This window comes from Ochlerotatus camptorhynchus, unplaced genomic scaffold, assembly GCF_037179485.1.
Source record: "Ochlerotatus camptorhynchus isolate MF236.1 unplaced genomic scaffold, CSIRO-AGI_Acam_v1.1 ptg000062l, whole genome shotgun sequence".
Lineage (NCBI taxonomy): Eukaryota > Metazoa > Arthropoda > Insecta > Diptera > Culicidae > Ochlerotatus > Ochlerotatus camptorhynchus.
In genome coordinates this window covers 682,125-699,210 of record NW_027040552.1, presented here as the reverse complement: position 1 = coordinate 699,210, position 17,086 = coordinate 682,125, and the positions used below count along the sequence as shown (strand labels likewise).

Here is a 17,086-nt window from a genome sequence, read left to right as displayed (position 1 = left end):
GATTTTCGCGGTTTTCACGATTTTCGCGGATTTGCTTATCAGATTTTCTCTGGCGTGGATTTGACGCGGATTTGCTATTTATGGCGCGGATTTGTTCAATAAAGTTTGAATTTTTTATAATATTTTTTTAATTATAAGTCTCCATTTGATTATCATACTAATATACCAACAATTAGTTAAACATAAAACATATTCAAAGAATGAGTAAACTACCGTGAGCCTGTTTATTTTCATTGCCAGGGTAATATATATTCTCAGGGCCAGGGCGGTTAAATAGTTCCACCACTTCAAAAGCTCTGACTGATGTTGAGTTGGTAACTAAGTACATCAAGTTGATCTTACTGCTACCGGATATCAAAGAGCAGGTTCTTTTTGTGATAGGATCAGCAGAAGAGACGGAAAATTTGCTAAAGTTTCTTGAGACGAATGAGTTTATTCTTTTCAACATATATGATAGGATTCATTCATTTTTGGTCACTATGATGTCAAGAGTTTACAGTCCAAGAAAAATAACAGAAGCTATCAGGAAAAAAAAACTAAAAGAAGACAATTTTCTTTGGGATTCAGAAGTTACTGTTTTCAAATCCATACTTGATGCTGCTGAACATCAATTCAAATCATCTTAATTCAATAAGAATGTCAAAGAACACACGAAATCTTTTGTGTCGTATTTGTTTGCCCAAGATGTTCCCAATGAATTTGTTCGATTTGTCAGTAACTTCAAGGTTCGCAGGATCATTAATAAGGATTCCATCAAGGAAATCGTCCGTTGAGCCAAAAATAATTGATTTCAAATTATACAAAGCTTAGATACACGAATAATTCGTACTTGCAAGTGTGAAATTGGCATGTCAAACGTTTGATTCAGATTGTGATTTGGAAATTCTGGATCCTCTATTTCGAGATGGAAGTTTCTCAGAACTCAGCACATTGTTTAACATTGTAACATGCGCATCGCATTCCAATGCAGAAGTCTATAGGAAGTTTTCACTATCCAAGCATTTGATGCCAGAGAACAAAACTAGACTTAGTGAACAGTATTTCAATGACCGTAAAAATATTTTGAGTGGCATGCATTTTTTTGATAATGATGTAACCAAATTTGTTGTCTCGAAGGACTTCATTTTGAATGCCAAGTTCGCGAGGAAATCTTACTAGCTTCAGCAGGAACAAAAGAACGAAGGTTAATGGAAGCTCAGAAAAAGAAGGAAAAAGAAAGGAAGTTAGTCAGACACCACATTAAAAGACAAGAAGAAGAGATCGGAAAGAAAAGAAAGGCAAAAGAAGATATTTTTAATTTGATGGAAAAAGAAATCAGAACAATGACATCCAATAATCCAGAAACATCATTCCTAAAATTTCTTTTGAAGCAAAAGATAACATTGAGCAGGAGGAAAAATAAGAAAAGTAAAAATTGGCTAAAATTAATGCTAATGAAGATTATTAGTGTTTTGATGCATACATTCAATAAAATAAGTGCTTGTTATATCATTGACAAAACAATAACGTTTATCGCTGACAGAAGTCTCCTTTACTTTATTTGTGGTCCTCCTGCAATCATATATCTTAGGTTATTTCTTGTTTTCGTCTGAACCTGGGCGCAAGTCTAATGTCGGTCGACTTACGCGATTTTGATATAAAGCCCGCGTGGATTTGACGTGGATTTAATTTCAAATTTCTTGTAACAACCCTGGACGTGGTTAATCGCATGGTTCTAGCAAAATTGTGGTCGATAGGGATTAAAATGCAAAAATGTAGGATATCTTGTAATAATTTCAAACGCAATGTGGGAAGTCGAGTCATAACCAATCGTCACCAAATTTTGCACAGTTGTTTGGGACCCCAAATGAAACCAAAAAATGGATGTTCTCGCTTCATGAGGTCAAGTTTGCGTTTTTCCATATAATGGTGACAGACCCTAATTAAGCTATAACTGGTACATCTTCCCTACATGCATTCGACCCAACTTATAACATAATCGGTCACTACTTTCAAACCACGTTTTCCAACGAATTTGGTCAAAGAAATGGTCAATGGAAAATTTTCTCAGAGTCTAACTCAACTTTTCATTAATTTAAACAAAAATGGACATGTCTTCTATGAGCACCTGCCACAATTTCCAAATAAAATGATCATTATTTTTATCACAGCAATTAGCCGCAACTGTTAATGAAATTAATTGAAAAAGATAACAAACTCCACCGTCAAACTTTTAAAAAAGATTGGTCGTAATTTCTATAAACCAAAATTGGTCACAACTTCTAATGAAGTTGATCGCAATATTTAACGAAATAAACGATAGCTTATATTAAAATTATTCACTACTTTGTATTGAAATTATTCACGACTTCGACTCCAACTTCGACTCCTACTTCGATTCCGACTCGGACTTCGGTTTCGACTACGACTCCGACACCGATTAACACTCCGACTCGGATTTCGCCTCCGATTTCGCCTCCGACTTCGCCTCCGACTTCGCCTCCGACTTCGCCTCCGACTTCGCCTCCGACTTCGCCTCCGACTTCGCCTCCGACTTCGCCTCCGACTTCGCCTCCGACTTCGCCTCCGACTTCGCCTCCGACTTCGCCTCCGACTTCGCCTCCGACTTCGCCTCCGACTTCGCCTCCGAGTTCGCCTCCGACTTCGCCTCCTACTTCGCCTCCGACTTCGACTCCGACTTCGCCTCCGACTTCGACTCCGACTTCGACTTCGACTTCGACTTCGACTTCGACTCCGACTTTGCCTCCGACTTTGCCTCCGACTTCGCCTCCGACTTCGCCTTCGACTTCGCCTCCGACTTCGCCTCCGACTTCGACTTCGACTTCGACTCCGACTTCGACTCCGACTTCAACACCGACTTCGACTTCGACTCCGACTTCGACTCCGACTTCGACTCCGACTTCGACTTCGACTTCGACTTCGACTTCGACTTCGACTTCGACTTCGACTTCGACTTCGACTTCGACTTCGACTCCGACTTCGACTCCGACTTCGACTTCGACTTCGACTTCGACTTCGACTTCGACTTCGACTTCGACTTCGACTTCGACTTCGACTTCGACTTCGACTTCGACTTCGACTTCGACTTCGACTTCGACATCGACTTCGAATTCGACTTCGACTTCGACTTCGACTTCGACTTCGACTTCGACTTCGACTTCGACTCCGACTTCGACTTCGACTCCGACTTCAACACCGACTTCGACTTCGACTTCGACTTCGACTTCGACTTCGACTTCGACTTCGACTTCGACTTCGACTTCGACTTCGACTTCGACTCCGACTTCGACTCCGAGGAATAGAATGGTAAATACCTCAAGAAATGTTTTATGTTTTTCTTGCGGAAAACCAGTTATGTATCTTTATCTATGAAATGTGGGATCGTCAGGAAAATATAATAAAATTAATATTTCTACAAATTTAATGAGGCCATGAAACTATTATCTAAAAAAAATAAGAAAGTTAGAATTTGGTTGTGTAATCCTAGCTTAACAAAAAATCTACTTAGAAGACAACTAACCTCTAAAATGTCAAAAAGGTTACCGTAAAAAGGGGGTCAGTTGATCACTTTTTATCGGTAAACTTGAATACAGTGCTTTTCCGATTTTGTCAGTCCCTTCTCAAATTTTAGGCTGACAAAAACGGGAAACTGACCAAATCGGAAAAAAATTCCCATTATTTTTTGGATCAAAACTATTAGAGAATAATGAAATCCTGCTATTGGGTGCTATGGGATAATATTACCAACAGCGCTTATTTACGTGTTTTGCAAAAGAAATTTAGTGGAGTTTCACCCATAATCACTAGAAGAGCTGCAGAACAGTCATTTGGGAAATTGTTTATATTAATTAGTCTTTTAGTAGTACGAGAAAAAAAACGCTATTGATTATATAACGCCAGGGTGCGTTTTACCCCACTTTGTCCTACATATGGCTATTATTTGTAAGAACTCTTCTAAACCATCAAATAATAAGAATTATTGAATCAATTTTCCTTTGACGATAATGAAATACCGTTCCGATTCAAATTTCGGACGATTCAAATTTCGGACGATTCAAATTTCGGACACTTTCATTTTTAATTAAATATTACATCCAGTTAGAAACAAAGTAATAATGTTAGATGATCGTGGAGGGTACTAGTCAAAAAAATTTAAAATTTACAAGACATGTGGATCATATTCGACCGAGATAATCAACTTTTAAAAGTGTCCGAAATTCGAGTTTAAGTGTCCGAAATTTGAATCGGCACGGTATGTATCAACTTTCAAAGCAGAGAATATCGGGAGGGGGGGTGGTGGGTGGGTCAAAAAGCCAGACCTGTATTGAAGTTAGCACGGGGTGGTATCCACTAGTTGCCTAGTGTAGCTCCACTAAAGCTCATTCCTTACTCTCTCCTCTGCCTGGATCCCCCCGGGACCACGCTGAAGCGACTACTTCGAGGGGGCTGGCACTTCTCATACTCTCAGTGCTAGCTGAAGTTGCTAGATCGCTGCTCCTCTCTCCATTCCAAGTGCCTTCCTCTGGACACATTTCATCGACGACAGGCATCTCCCTTCGCACTGTCTCGCACCTTGGACAGTCGAAGACCACATGCTCCGGCGTTTCATCCACGTTGCCACACTCCGGACAGAGGGGTGACGCTGCGTGTCCGAACCGATGCAGGTATTCCCTGAGGCAACCGTGGCCAGACAGGAACTGCGTCCGGTGGTGGTTGACTTCTCCGTGTTTTCTGTTCACCTAGATCGAAAGAATCGGTAATAACCGATGTGTCCATCTACCGTTATCCACCGTGTTCCACTCCTATTGCCACTTTGCCCAAGACTCCGCTTTCACCACTTTCCATACTCTACCGGCTTCTCTCCGACTGTAGCACTCGCTGCTTCCGATGAGATGGTGCTGTACGCACTCACGACGCGCATGGCTATGAGCCAGAATGTACTGCTCAGTTTCCTTTGGTTCTGCTTCGTTTCCAGTGCTGCAAACCAGTTTGGAGCTCCATACCTCAGTATCTAGTCAGAAGACGTCTCTTGATATTGCTAGGAATAGAGTTGTTCAGCATGATTCTAGCTATTGTGTTGATGGCCTTCCGGCTGAAAGCCTCCTAAATAAAGCTAAATTAATTAATTAATTGATGGCCTTCCAAGCATTCTCACAGACATATTCGACGTGGCTGTTGAAGTTTAGTCGGTCATCGTGGAACTCCCGTTCTGATTCTAATCGATCTCTGTCCCATATCTGTCTCGTAGACCAGAACCAGGCTCTGGAAGTAACTCCTGAGAATCCTGCACAGGTAGTCAGGGACCCTCATTCTATGCATCATTCGTTATCACGGTGCAATATCGATCTCCTTTGCGCTTCTGTTTGGACGACTTCTTGGCTCTCTCGACCATTGTCCGAATTGCATCCACCGTTGATCTCCCTTTCCGGAATCCGAACTGCCTCTCCGACAATCCAAAACAAACGCTGATAGGGCTGATTAGGTTGAAGCATTGTCCCTTTCAACTGACGATGTTATTTATCTCCGTTGAATTCGAGAATTTGCGATGACGAAATCTCTTGAAAATTGAAAGTCAATCAAAACTTTTCTGTACAATTCAATATGTATTGCTCTTTTTTTATTTTCTAATCATAAATGTTTCTGACATTGAAGCAATGTTTTTTTACAATTGCAAAAAAGAAACAGGTTTTCCGTGGTAAAAATGATTTTCCAGCAAACAGCAATTCAAAATTAATAATTCCTAGTAGGAATATATTATATTAAAGTAAATGAATTAAATGTAAAAGGTACATTGGATGTAAGACCTGTGCGTTGAATTGATTGATATTTGAATGAAAAAGCACTTAAAATCGTCAATTGTTAATTTTACCACGTATGCACATTTAACCCCCGTTTCCCCTAACATTCACATTACAGCGCAGTGTAAGAATAACAATTATTCATAGCGTAGAGTTTGAGAATCCATGTTTAAAAACTCAAAAATTTAGTGATATCTGCAGGCTGACAAAATCGGGAAAGCACTATGTAAAATCATATGGCACAAATAACTCAGATAGGGGAAATGGATGTAATGTCCATGGGCCCAATATTAGATCCATAGGCCAACATTAGAGCCATTTCGCCTACCTGTAAAGGGTGTCCACGATGAAATTGCCACACACAAAATTGATTCGCAAAATTCGAGTTTTCATCCGATTGCCATCAAATTTTCAGGGATTGAGAAATAACTATTAAACTTCATTTTACCATTTTACTCGTATTTTATTTACAGTCCATACGCAAATGCCCGCACCTTGGCCTTAACCCCGGCCATAAGATTCTGCACAACCTGTGAATCAACCGTTTTTTGCATGTAAACCCATACTTTCTTCAGTTCCTCGACTGTCTTCACTACCTTAGGTCGTTTAAGAAGGTGCTGCTTCATAATCGCCCAGTACTTCTCGATGGGGCGGAGCTCCGGAGTGTTGGGAGGGTTGAACATTTTCGGCACGAAATTGACCTTATTGTCCGCATACCACTTCAGCACGTCCTTGGAGTAGTGGCATGAGGCCAAATCCGGCCAGAAGATTGTTGGGACGTTGTGGGCCTTCAGGAGAGGAAGCAGCCGCTTCTGGAGGCACTCTTTTATGTACACCTGTCCGTTCATCGTGTCCTGGGTCACGAAAGGTGCACTCCGCTTCCCGCACGTGCAGATGGCTTGCCAAACCAGGAATTTCTTCGCGAATTTGGACATCATCTGAGTGCGGACATGCTCCGGAACGCTGAACTTATCCTTGGCCATGAAAAACAGGTTGCCGGGGATCTGTTTGAAGTCGGCTTTCACATATGTTTCGTCGTCCATGATGCAGCATTCAACTTTCGTCAGCATGTTGAGGTACAACTTCCTGGCACGGGTTTTGGTGGACTTGTTCTGCTTCTCGTCGCGATTAGGGGCCTTTTGTACCTTGAACGTTCGAAGCCCAGCCTTAGTTTTGGCCTTCTGGACAAAACTTCGGCTTAGGTGCAGCTTCTTAGCCACATCCCTAACGGAGGCGTTCGGATTTCGGTTGAAGGCCCCAACTACGCGGTTGTGATTTTTGGTGTTGTACGGAATACTTTTTCCTTCACTTCTGGGCTTCCGATCGGTGGTCAACCGTTCCTCGAACCGCTTAATCACTCGCGACACCGTGGAATTCGCGATTCCCAACATTTTAGCGATGGAACGATGCGAGAGATCCTTGTTCTCGTGATGAATGCGCAAGATTTTATCACGCACGAGCTGTTCTTTCGACTCCATTTCCGCGAGTTTTGATCACAGGACTTTAAAACTTGCAGGATGTAAATAATGCACTATGAACTAAATCCACCCAAATTTTCATTAAATTCTACCCAACGGTTAAAAAGTTAGAGCAATTTCATAGTGTGGCAATTTCATCGTGGACACCCTTTACTAGCAAATGCTCTTCTAATGTACGAAATTAGATGTTGAAGCACATGTTTGGTTTATTTTTAGAAGTATTTTCATTCAAGCAACATTCAGAGGATGTTTTCATACTTGATTTGTTTTCACTAAAAAGAATCTGGTGAAAATTTAAAAAAAAAGTTGTTGATCTAAAAAACAAAAAAATTAAAATTCGCCTAAATGTAGGCAATTAACATCAGTTTTTATTACATAAAACCATGAATATGATACGAAATAGTTAATTTTTAAGAAAACTGATTTCGGATTCGGATCCAGCGACTGAAAATTAAGTGAAATAATTGATTGCGTCGAACACAGCACCAGAATAAGGATGCTTAGGAACAGGTGAAACTTATCACTTCCACAAAATTTTAAATTTAGAGTGATAAAATGTATCGTTTGTAAGGTTATCTAATAACAATTTCATGTAAACGAATTGTTATGAAACAAAAATTGAACGCTGTGGAACCGTTTTACGGTACTGCTTCTTCATCCCAGATTAGAGATGGGCGAATCGTTTTCGAGCTGTTCTAAAGACCCGATTCACTAGAGTGAGCTGATGACCCGTAGCTAATTTTTTTAGGAACCGCACCTCATCAGCTCACTGATATCACAAGTCTAAACCATTGAATCAATCCATCGCTTACAGCGGGACTTTTTTTTTTAAGGACTCACTGCGTCACTTATGGATTGAACAGCCACCGCGTAAACCAAGATGCGCGCGTAATACCTCATGCGCCTACTAAGATAGCATCAACGGTAAAAGCAAACTTCCAAGCGGGCTGTATAACCTGGAAATACGGCGGAAAGCCAAAATATACCATATGTGCCAAAAGACCGGAATCCGACAAATCTGCCGCAGTGCCGTCCTATCGAGGAGTTTTTCGGTCTATTGACCTCCATGGTATACAAGGATAATTGGAAGGCCAAGGACACCAAGCAACTCACCAACAGGATCAAAAGCTGCATCCGGAAAATCGATGTGGCAGCCGTCCAACGGTCATGTTCCTATATCAATGACTACGGTCCGTGTATGCCAATATTCACTAAGCTCAGTTTGAAGACTTAAGTTAACCCTTCATATGAAGAATAACAATCACTGGTGTTTTTTTTACCGACCCCTTTCTTTTCATTTAAATTTTTTGGTGGACACCCGTTATTTCTTTTCCGATTTTTCATTTTGGATTTTGAATTTGTGTCAAAACATCTATTAAATAAATGTGAGCTGAAGAGCTGTTCAAAAGAATTGGCACCCCTTAGTGAGCTGGACGGATCAGAACCGCTCATCCAGATGAGCTGTTTCCCCCCCTCCACCCCAGAGTGTCTGGTTTCAATTCCAGTGGAGGTCTGGTAAAAAAAAATCTCTGGTCACGTCTTCCTTCGGAAGGGCAGTAAATCCGGTGGTCACGGCCCATGTGTTGATGGGTTCGATAGATCCAGGAGTGAAGATCACCTTCCTGGAACAAGATTGCCTACGGTGATTAACCGCTAATTGGGAATCAACGCTCGGCGATGATCGGCCCACGATTACGGAACAGAGACCGACGTTAAATAAAAATGGTTTTGACGTATTTTTTCTTAGATCGGTCCATTGTGCGACTGTAACGAATGGCTATCCTTATGTTCGCAAATCCCTGTAGATAATTGGTGTCACGTTTCACGTGAGAGAACCCACTGAAGGTCTTGTTTATAAGTGTCATGAATACCCCGTGCTTGTAAACAAACAAATTCAAACCTGCCCGTATGGAATTCCTAATCTCTCTCAAATTTAATCGCCACTTGACCCTCCCGCAGAACGCGGGGGAATCCAAATATTTTTTAAAAATCCCTTGTACAACCGGATCAGTTGCGGTGAACAATTTTCCGCGCAAAATTACCGATTGGTTCGGCCTAAGCTTGCTCGCTTCCATTTACTAGGCCACTGCCACGTCCGATCCGCTAATTGATCACCGAACCGATCGATTAATCACCCATAATTTCAGCAATTACTCACACATGTGCAAAGTGTGCGCTCACCTTATCGACGAATATAGCTAGGTACGGCACTACAAAGTAATGTAGTACATGATCAGAACCAGTCGCGTCGTCGTCGTCGTCGTCGTCAGTTTGCCGCAACAAAAGGTGAAGGACATCGGCTTGATATTGAAATTGCTCGCGACGCTGCGGACCCAGTTCTGTGTTCTGCGGCTGTGCTGAATGGAGCATGAACGCGTGCGCCCGCGCTAATCATTTCCTTATTTTTCTTCCATTCTCCACGCATCATTCGGCGGCGGCTGCTCTCGGGAGTCTCTACGAGAGTAACTTGTTGAGGTCTCTGAGAGCCTCACGAGAGCTGTTTAAAGTTGAATGGGAGATCGCTTGATTAATTTCGCACGCGCCCACCACCCGGCGGCCCACTTCATTTGCCTTTTGATCAAGCGGAAGTTATCTGCACGATCAAGATGTACAAGAAACTCATCAAAGATTGTCTAAACATGTTTCCTTACAATCTCTCTCTCTCTCTCTTTGTCCATTACAGGTACGTCACTGGAGTATGACCCTAACGGTAATGCTAGTAACGTTGTTGTTGAACTTTTGAATCACGATTATACCGGACCGGGTGCGGGTAAGTGACTTTCACCTTCGCGACGAAGAAGCACGATCATCAGCCGGCGGAATTGTTCAACCTTGAAGGCCGCGTGGCTACGAACATCTCACGGCAGAGGTTGGGCCGGGCGATGATCGCTGATGTGCTGCTGCGGTTTGGAGGGTGTTGATAGTTGATCAATGGTTGTCTGCCGGTTTGTTTTGCGTGGTTTGAAACGAACCAGAGTGCAGATGTTGGCTCATGAATGACTGGGGGAGGAATTGTAGTGATAGTGGGTGTGTGAGATGTGATGGAAGCGACGAAATCAGGGTGAGCAGTGATCCGGGAAAGTGGGAAAAAATGGATTTCCACGATTCTTTCACATTGAATTTAGATAAATTTTATGGGAATTCAGAAGTGAATTTTAATGCAATTTGAGGTAAATTAGAAGGAATTCTGGGGCCTTCCTTAGCTCACTCGGCAAAGGCGCAGCTACAAAGCAAGAACATGCTTGATTTCCGGTCCGGTCTAGGGATTTTTCGGGTTGAAAAATTTCTCGACTTCCCTGGGCATAGAGTATGATTATACTTGCCACACAATTATACTAAATGCAAAAATGGTACAGGCATCGAATGCTCTCAATTCATAACCGTGGAAGTGCATCTAGAATACTGAGTTGAGATCACGCAATAAGCTAATATGCGATCAGCAAAAAGCTTGAAATGCGAAGTAGAAGTAATTCTAGGCATAGTTTCAACCAGAACTCCACGGCAAATGTCGGAAGAATCCCAATGTAATTGTTAAAAAGAGATGTGTTTGTAGTTCTGTGGAGAATTCAATGACGATTGTGAGGAGGTTTCCAGGTTCAATTCCAATGAATATTGAACATAAGTTCTGTTCCATGATACGCGGGTAGATCACCACTTGGTGGTCTGTTACGGTGTAAGATCTACCACCGAACCCTAGTCCTGACTACTTCAACCGTGGGGAACAGGATTTATCAGTAATCAAAGGAACACATCTTAGTCCTTTTTACGTGTTATATCTTGTTAATAGGAACAAGACCCGGGTTGCTCCATCGAGGATGACATTGAAACCACCGTTGAATAATCGTCTCTTCTAGAAAAGATTGACAGTTTCTTATAAGAATTTTCGGTTGAGTGAAAGGGTAGTACAAAGTCCGCCTTGTTTCACTGTTTGCCCACACGTCAAATATTTGACTCGTTAAGTTTTGCCAAATATTGCTATTTGCCATATTTGTTTACCTCAGTCATTACACTTGTCTGATATTTGGCAAATATTTGACCAAATACTACGAAATGGTTATTTGACCAGCTATTTATCAAGATATTTACTGACGTATTACAGTGTTTACAGTTGACCGAGTTCGACGGAAAACAAATCAAGGAAAAAAAGAAAGCGAATTTTGCTAATCTCATTCTTCATCCCAGTTTGGAAATCATATGATCCAAATCAGGTTGGGAGATCATAGAACGATCATGAGTTCATTCCGGGCCCACCAGAATCGGTTCTAAAACAAATTTTCTCGAGAAAAACTTTCATGTGGTAAGCAAACAATGCTCATCTCAGGTTTCTTCGAGAGTCATATTGCCGTTTGTGGATCTCGTATCAGCTCCTTCAGAATCTGTTCTCAACCATATATGTACAGATGTAATGGATTCATATGATGTGACGCTTCAAACACATCACGACTCGGAAAAAACTATACGTTTAATTGATTATTGAGATTAAATTGGAACGGTGAACATAGGGTGTCCCAGAATGTCTAAGCACGACTTTGGAACACCCCCGCTTGTTTCAGATGACGTTTAAACAGCTGATGATCACGCTGAATCATTGTTTACATTTCGACCAACAGTTTCGTGTATTGCAAGTGTCGGTTCTTTACAATTTTGCGAAGCATTTCTCCGGAAAAGCACAAACAGATCGTGTTGTTATTGTTGTTGTTGTTGTTGTTGTTGTTGTTGTTGTTGTTGTTGTTGTTGTTGTTGTTGTTTATTTAAGACATTTTACATCCGGTGGATGCATTCGTGTCTGTTTCAATGTTTGAGTGTAATAGTGTGTGGGTATGATTGTTAGTGTTTATAATACAACTCAAATTTCACTTAGTTTTTGTCTCCTTTGCTCGTTTCCTCTCCTTCTGATTTCGTTTCATCGTCTGCATCGTAATTGCATTTCATCTTTTGTTTTCACGTCTTCTTCTCTATTAAATTCACCTTTACCTCTTCTATCTTTTCATTATCTTCTTTTTTCATCATCTTTGTTTTTTTCGTAGCCTTCGTGCGTTTCTTACTATCCGCCACGTTTTCGGTTTGTTCCAAATGCGATTCCGCTTCGCTTCGTCTGTATCCTTATATTCGTCTTCTCTTCTTCTTTTGCTTGTTTTTCTTCAATTGCTTCTCTCTTATTTACACCTCCTTCGTAATTTTCTTATTTCGCTTTGAATCCGTGTCTTGTTCTTGCTTTCTGCGGATATTCTTCTGGTTCGCCTTCTTCATCCGCATCTTTGCCTTTTCCATTGATTTTCACGCAGTTAGAATTCTATTAATCTTCTTCTGCTCGGTCTTCTTATGTTTCCTCTCCATCATCTTCTCAGTTTCTACTTTTTTTTCCCTCCTCTTCATCAGCTTCCATCCCGTTTTCCTTCGTTGTTCGTCTTCTTCACCACGTTTCATTCGTTACGTCTTTTTTTGTTTTCTCTTCATCGCCTTCTCAGTTCATGTGTTTCCTTAAGATTCTTCGATACATACACACACGTTAGTGTAATGAGTCGGAAAGCGGCACGGCCAGAGGATTGGTACTGTTATTCCAGTTCGCCAGCTGGTCGGAAAAACACCGCTGTGCCATACTCTGTTGAGCAGCTCTAGTAGCGCAGTCTTGACGGATAGAGGAAGTCGTCGGAGCATCGGATACCCTATCGAGTCGGGACCTGTAGAAACACTACGTCCTTTGTCGACTGCCCACAGAAGCTTGTTCAGGGTGAAGTCCGAGTTATATGCATCGTTGGTGTCTGGTAGAAAAGCAACACGATTCCGTTCCGCTTTTTCCTTCGCCAATAGGAACAATGAAGGATAGCTAGAGGTCGCCGATCTGTCACAGTAGTTCTTAGCCAGTTCTTTTGCCACTTCTTCCGCATTATCCGTGTACCCGTCGGATCGTTTGCTGACAGCTCTGCTGTGCTGTCACTTGCCTCTCAAAGTGTTGACCGTCTGCCACATTTCTGCCGTAGTACTGCTTGGAGATATTTTCCCGACGAATTCTTCTCACGATCGACACTTGGCATCGTTCATTACCTTCTTGGCTGCTACCTTCGCTTCCTGGAACTTTTTCAGGACTTCCGCTGTATCTGTTCCCGGTGCTCTGGTGCGCTTTAGTGCTCTCAGTCATTTTCGACGCTGTTGAACTGCTATGGGGCTCCGGGAATCTCCGGGCACCACCATGGACCTCTTCCCCTCCAATTTTATCACCCGGTCAGCTTTTTTTTTTTAACAATGCGTTTATTTTTCCAGGCTCATTTGCTGTAGCTCTGCGGAGCCGATATTCATTGTTTAGATTACAAAATTACTTAAAACTAACGTTAGTAAATCGGGGGCCGATTACTCGCGGCTATCTCGAGGTTAGGGGCAACAAATTGTAACAAATGGATGGCAGGGTAGGGATTGTGAACACAAGGTTTGGAGAGCAATGTGCTCTTGTTCTCGAACTAAGCGACACTCTGATGAAAAAGACAAACATGGGGGTACAGCTGGGCGGTCAGCTGTTCAAAGGATGTCCAGTCCGCTTGATTGTAGAGCCATCTTCTTCGCTTCGTTGTGACCTGTGCGTATTCAGGTGAGAAAACTGTGATCGGAAAGTGATCGCTACTGGGTGTGTGTCCGAGAGCATTTAGGAACAGATCGAGAGGTGTATGGCTGAAGATGAACCGGTTGCTGGGTCAATCTGACTGTGCGATCCATCATTCAGGATAATCAGCTGGTCAGTCAGCGATTTCTCAGCGATGAAGTGGCCAAGTGCATTCGGAGATGTGGAGCCCCAGGCATTGAAATCGCCAAGTAACAAACAAACAAGTTGTCTAGCTCGGTATGACATTGTTGGGAACTGGGAGGGATGTATATCGACACCACCGTTAATGGTATCGGAAGATGGATCCGAACTGCAATAACTTGGAGGCCGCAGTCGATTTCGATGCGTTCGAAGGGTACTCCTTCGCAGATTGCATGACTCACTCCCTGTTGCCAATATCGACGGCTACCGGTTTCAAGGAGCAAAGTGTAGTTATATTCGGCGAAGTCCGGTGCGATAACGCAGTCTCCTGCAAAGCTATTACGGATGGTTCATGCGGCCGATGAGCAGTTTGAGCTCGCTGATATTGGGTGTGTAAGCCACGTATGTTCCACTGCAATACAAAGCATTTTATGGCATCACGGTGGCTTGTCGTAGACGATGATGATGATCTGTGTGTGTTAGTGCAGGAGAAACGGCTGGATTCTAGGAGGAGAAAAAGGGTGTAAGACACTCGTGACTGGACCCACTCTCTTCCCCTCCGGAGATCCACGCCTCCCTCCCCACACCAATTTTGGAATACTGTCTCTTGGAGTAATGGTGCCGGTGGAGATGCATCTCGACTTTGCTGTTGACGACGAACTTCACCGGCGGAAAAATTCCCGAACCGGTTACTGGGAATGATAGCGCCGAGGCACTCATAATGTTGTGGTGGCTAGTGCTGGCTGACGGTGAATTTTTTAATTGGCACTACATGCCGACGGCTGCTTTCGCTGGAAAGTGGCCGTATCGAGGTGGTATTATGGTAGGTAGGTAGGTGGTATGTTCCTCTAATGTTTCATAATCAACCGCACATCACAACAATTTCAATTTGAACTCAACAGATGGCACTGAGATCACATAAGGGTGTTAGATGTCTTTGCTTTCGTGGCACTAGTGCCGCTAGTGTCGGGAAAAATCGTGTCTTGGAGATAATAGAAGAGTGAACCATATTGTTAATTTATAATATTTGCTAATATACTAATGACACAAGTTTGATAAAAGTGTTGCCAACTACGTTTTTGCAAAGGTAAAAAAAATTTCGTTGTTCAAAATTCTCATAATATGATTTCCAGAATAAACTTGGAATTCTGCTCTGAATTATCATGGAATTCTTCTGAAATAAACCAGAAAACACTCCGCGTAATAATTACCGTTGAGTTATTTTTTTAATTTCCTTGCAACCCCTTCCAAGAATTTAATTGGAATCCTTAGAATTCTCTTGCAACTATTCGGAGACTTTGATTCCTTTGAAAATCTTTTCAAAAATTTGTTTAACTCTATTCAAAACAGCAGAAATCGTTCGTAATTTTATTTAGAAACTCCTTGGAATAATTGAAAGAAATTTTGTTGGAATACTGTCATGAATCTTTCGCACTAGGGTTGCATCTATTACTAGAACACTCTTACACACTTAGTTTTTTGTCTACCGAGCTCGGCTGTGAAAATCTCGGCAAAAAAAGTTTTACTGAGATCTCAGCAAACATTTCATTTGTTTGCTGAGATTCAGCTAAGCATTATTCGAGCCTCAGTAATCATATGTCACTTTTGCTGAGATCTCATTGAAACTTATTTTCGCCAAGATTTGCACAGCCGAGCTCGGTAGAAAAAACTAAGTGTGTAAGAGTGTTCTGGTAATAATTTGTGTAGAACTCTGTTTCTTGTTGAATTCTGGTCATAATTCTCTTGCAATTCTTCTTAAAATTCATTTTCCTTATGATCCCCATACAAATCTCCTCAGAATCACGTAGGATTTTTTTCTTAAAGTTTTGTTTTTCATAACTCCTTTTGAAATCTTCTAAAATTACCTAAGCATTTTATCTAGAAGTTGCATTCTTCTCCACAGAGATCCCTCCAAATTCATCGAACAATTTCTAATTACTTCATGTCAGAATAATTTTGGAATTCTGCTCAGAACTTCTCCTTCGAAAACTGTGAGGGAATCTTTCTAAATATTTGTTTGAAATCAACACATTGAATTCTTTCAAATTTTTTTTAAATTCCAGGGTATATCCGCTAGATGCTATAGATTTTTCTGTAATTTGTTATAACCCAAGTCTCAGAGCGATACAATTTTGACTCCACGACTCATAAGTAATATTTTTTTTTTAAATCTGTGATCTTGAATTTTTTTCAAAATCTCACATTTTAATTATTTTTTCTCCAAATCTTACATCACGAAGATTGTTATTAATCACAAATAGTTTCAGACTCTACACAAATTTCAAAGCCCAGAATCTTGGGAATCTTCTTAAATCAAATTTTTTAATCCTTTCAGTAAATTCCTTTCAGCACGTTTTTAAAAATGCGTTCAATTTCGTTTTTTGTAGAATATTACCAACCCGGAAATTTTCAAGATTTAAACCGGGAAAACCGGGAATTTCAAAAGGAAAATTCACTGGCCACCCTGAAACCGGAAAAAAATATGATGGGCACCCGCGAAAAATCGATTTCATATGAATAGCTTCATGTTGCCAGGCTTTAGCGATCGTTAGTCGTAATGGTTTGTTGTGATGAAAGGAGCTCGGTGGCTTAGCAGCGACCGATTTTGCGTGCACCATGATATTGTGAATTCTTGAAAAACTTGATTTTCTGTGGATAAATTGCTATAGTTTATGATTGATTGTTGAACGTTGTATGGATAATTCGTACGATTTCAATGCTCATTCTATAGAAGTTGAGCGGTAAATTTTTACAAATGTATTGCTGAATTTTAAATAAAAACTACAAGGGACAGCCCTATGGGGTTGTACGCAATGGTGACGTAGGATTACGTGGTCTTCCATAATAAATCTTATTTGTTAACTGCAGCAGGAGCTTGTGTTTTGTGTAGGAATAGGAATTTGAGAGCGGGGTTCTCACTGTTTATCCTCTTTAGTATGACGCGCTTGACATACACCTATGTTCAATATAATAGCAGCGCATGCCGATTTCCATACAAAATGGTCAACTTTGACAAGTTGTAACTTTGTTCCCTTAAGATCAATTGAGCTGAAACGTTCGCCACAGAACTACAA

At 41.4% G+C, this 17,086-nt stretch overlaps 2 protein-coding genes across 3 annotated transcripts in view; both read left to right on the top strand.

Moving 5' to 3' along the window:
• LOC135696869 (T-box protein H15) overlaps window positions 1-17,086 on the top strand; it is a 433,864-nt gene that overhangs the window by 103,274 nt on the left and 313,504 nt on the right. The window lies entirely within an intron of this gene.
• Window positions 1,745-10,019, top strand: LOC135717567 (uncharacterized). Its single transcript, XM_065239706.1, has 4 exons — window positions 1,745-1,754; window positions 2,303-2,968; window positions 3,146-3,306; window positions 9,960-10,019. Exons 1-4 carry the CDS (start codon window positions 1,745-1,747, stop codon window positions 10,017-10,019), a joined length of 897 nt encoding a protein of 298 aa, XP_065095778.1.

What these genes read in the sequence shown, in the direction of transcription:
- LOC135717567 (XM_065239706.1), top strand. An exon ending in TTCGACTTCGACTTCGACTT is followed by an intron (nt 2,969 to 3,145) that starts CGACTCCGACTT and finishes CTTCGACTTCGA; the next exon opens with CTTCGACTTCGACTTCGACT. An exon ending in CGACTCCGAGGAATAGAATG is followed by an intron (nt 3,307 to 9,959) that starts GTAAATACCTCA and finishes TGTCCATTACAG; the next exon opens with GTACGTCACTGGAGTATGAC.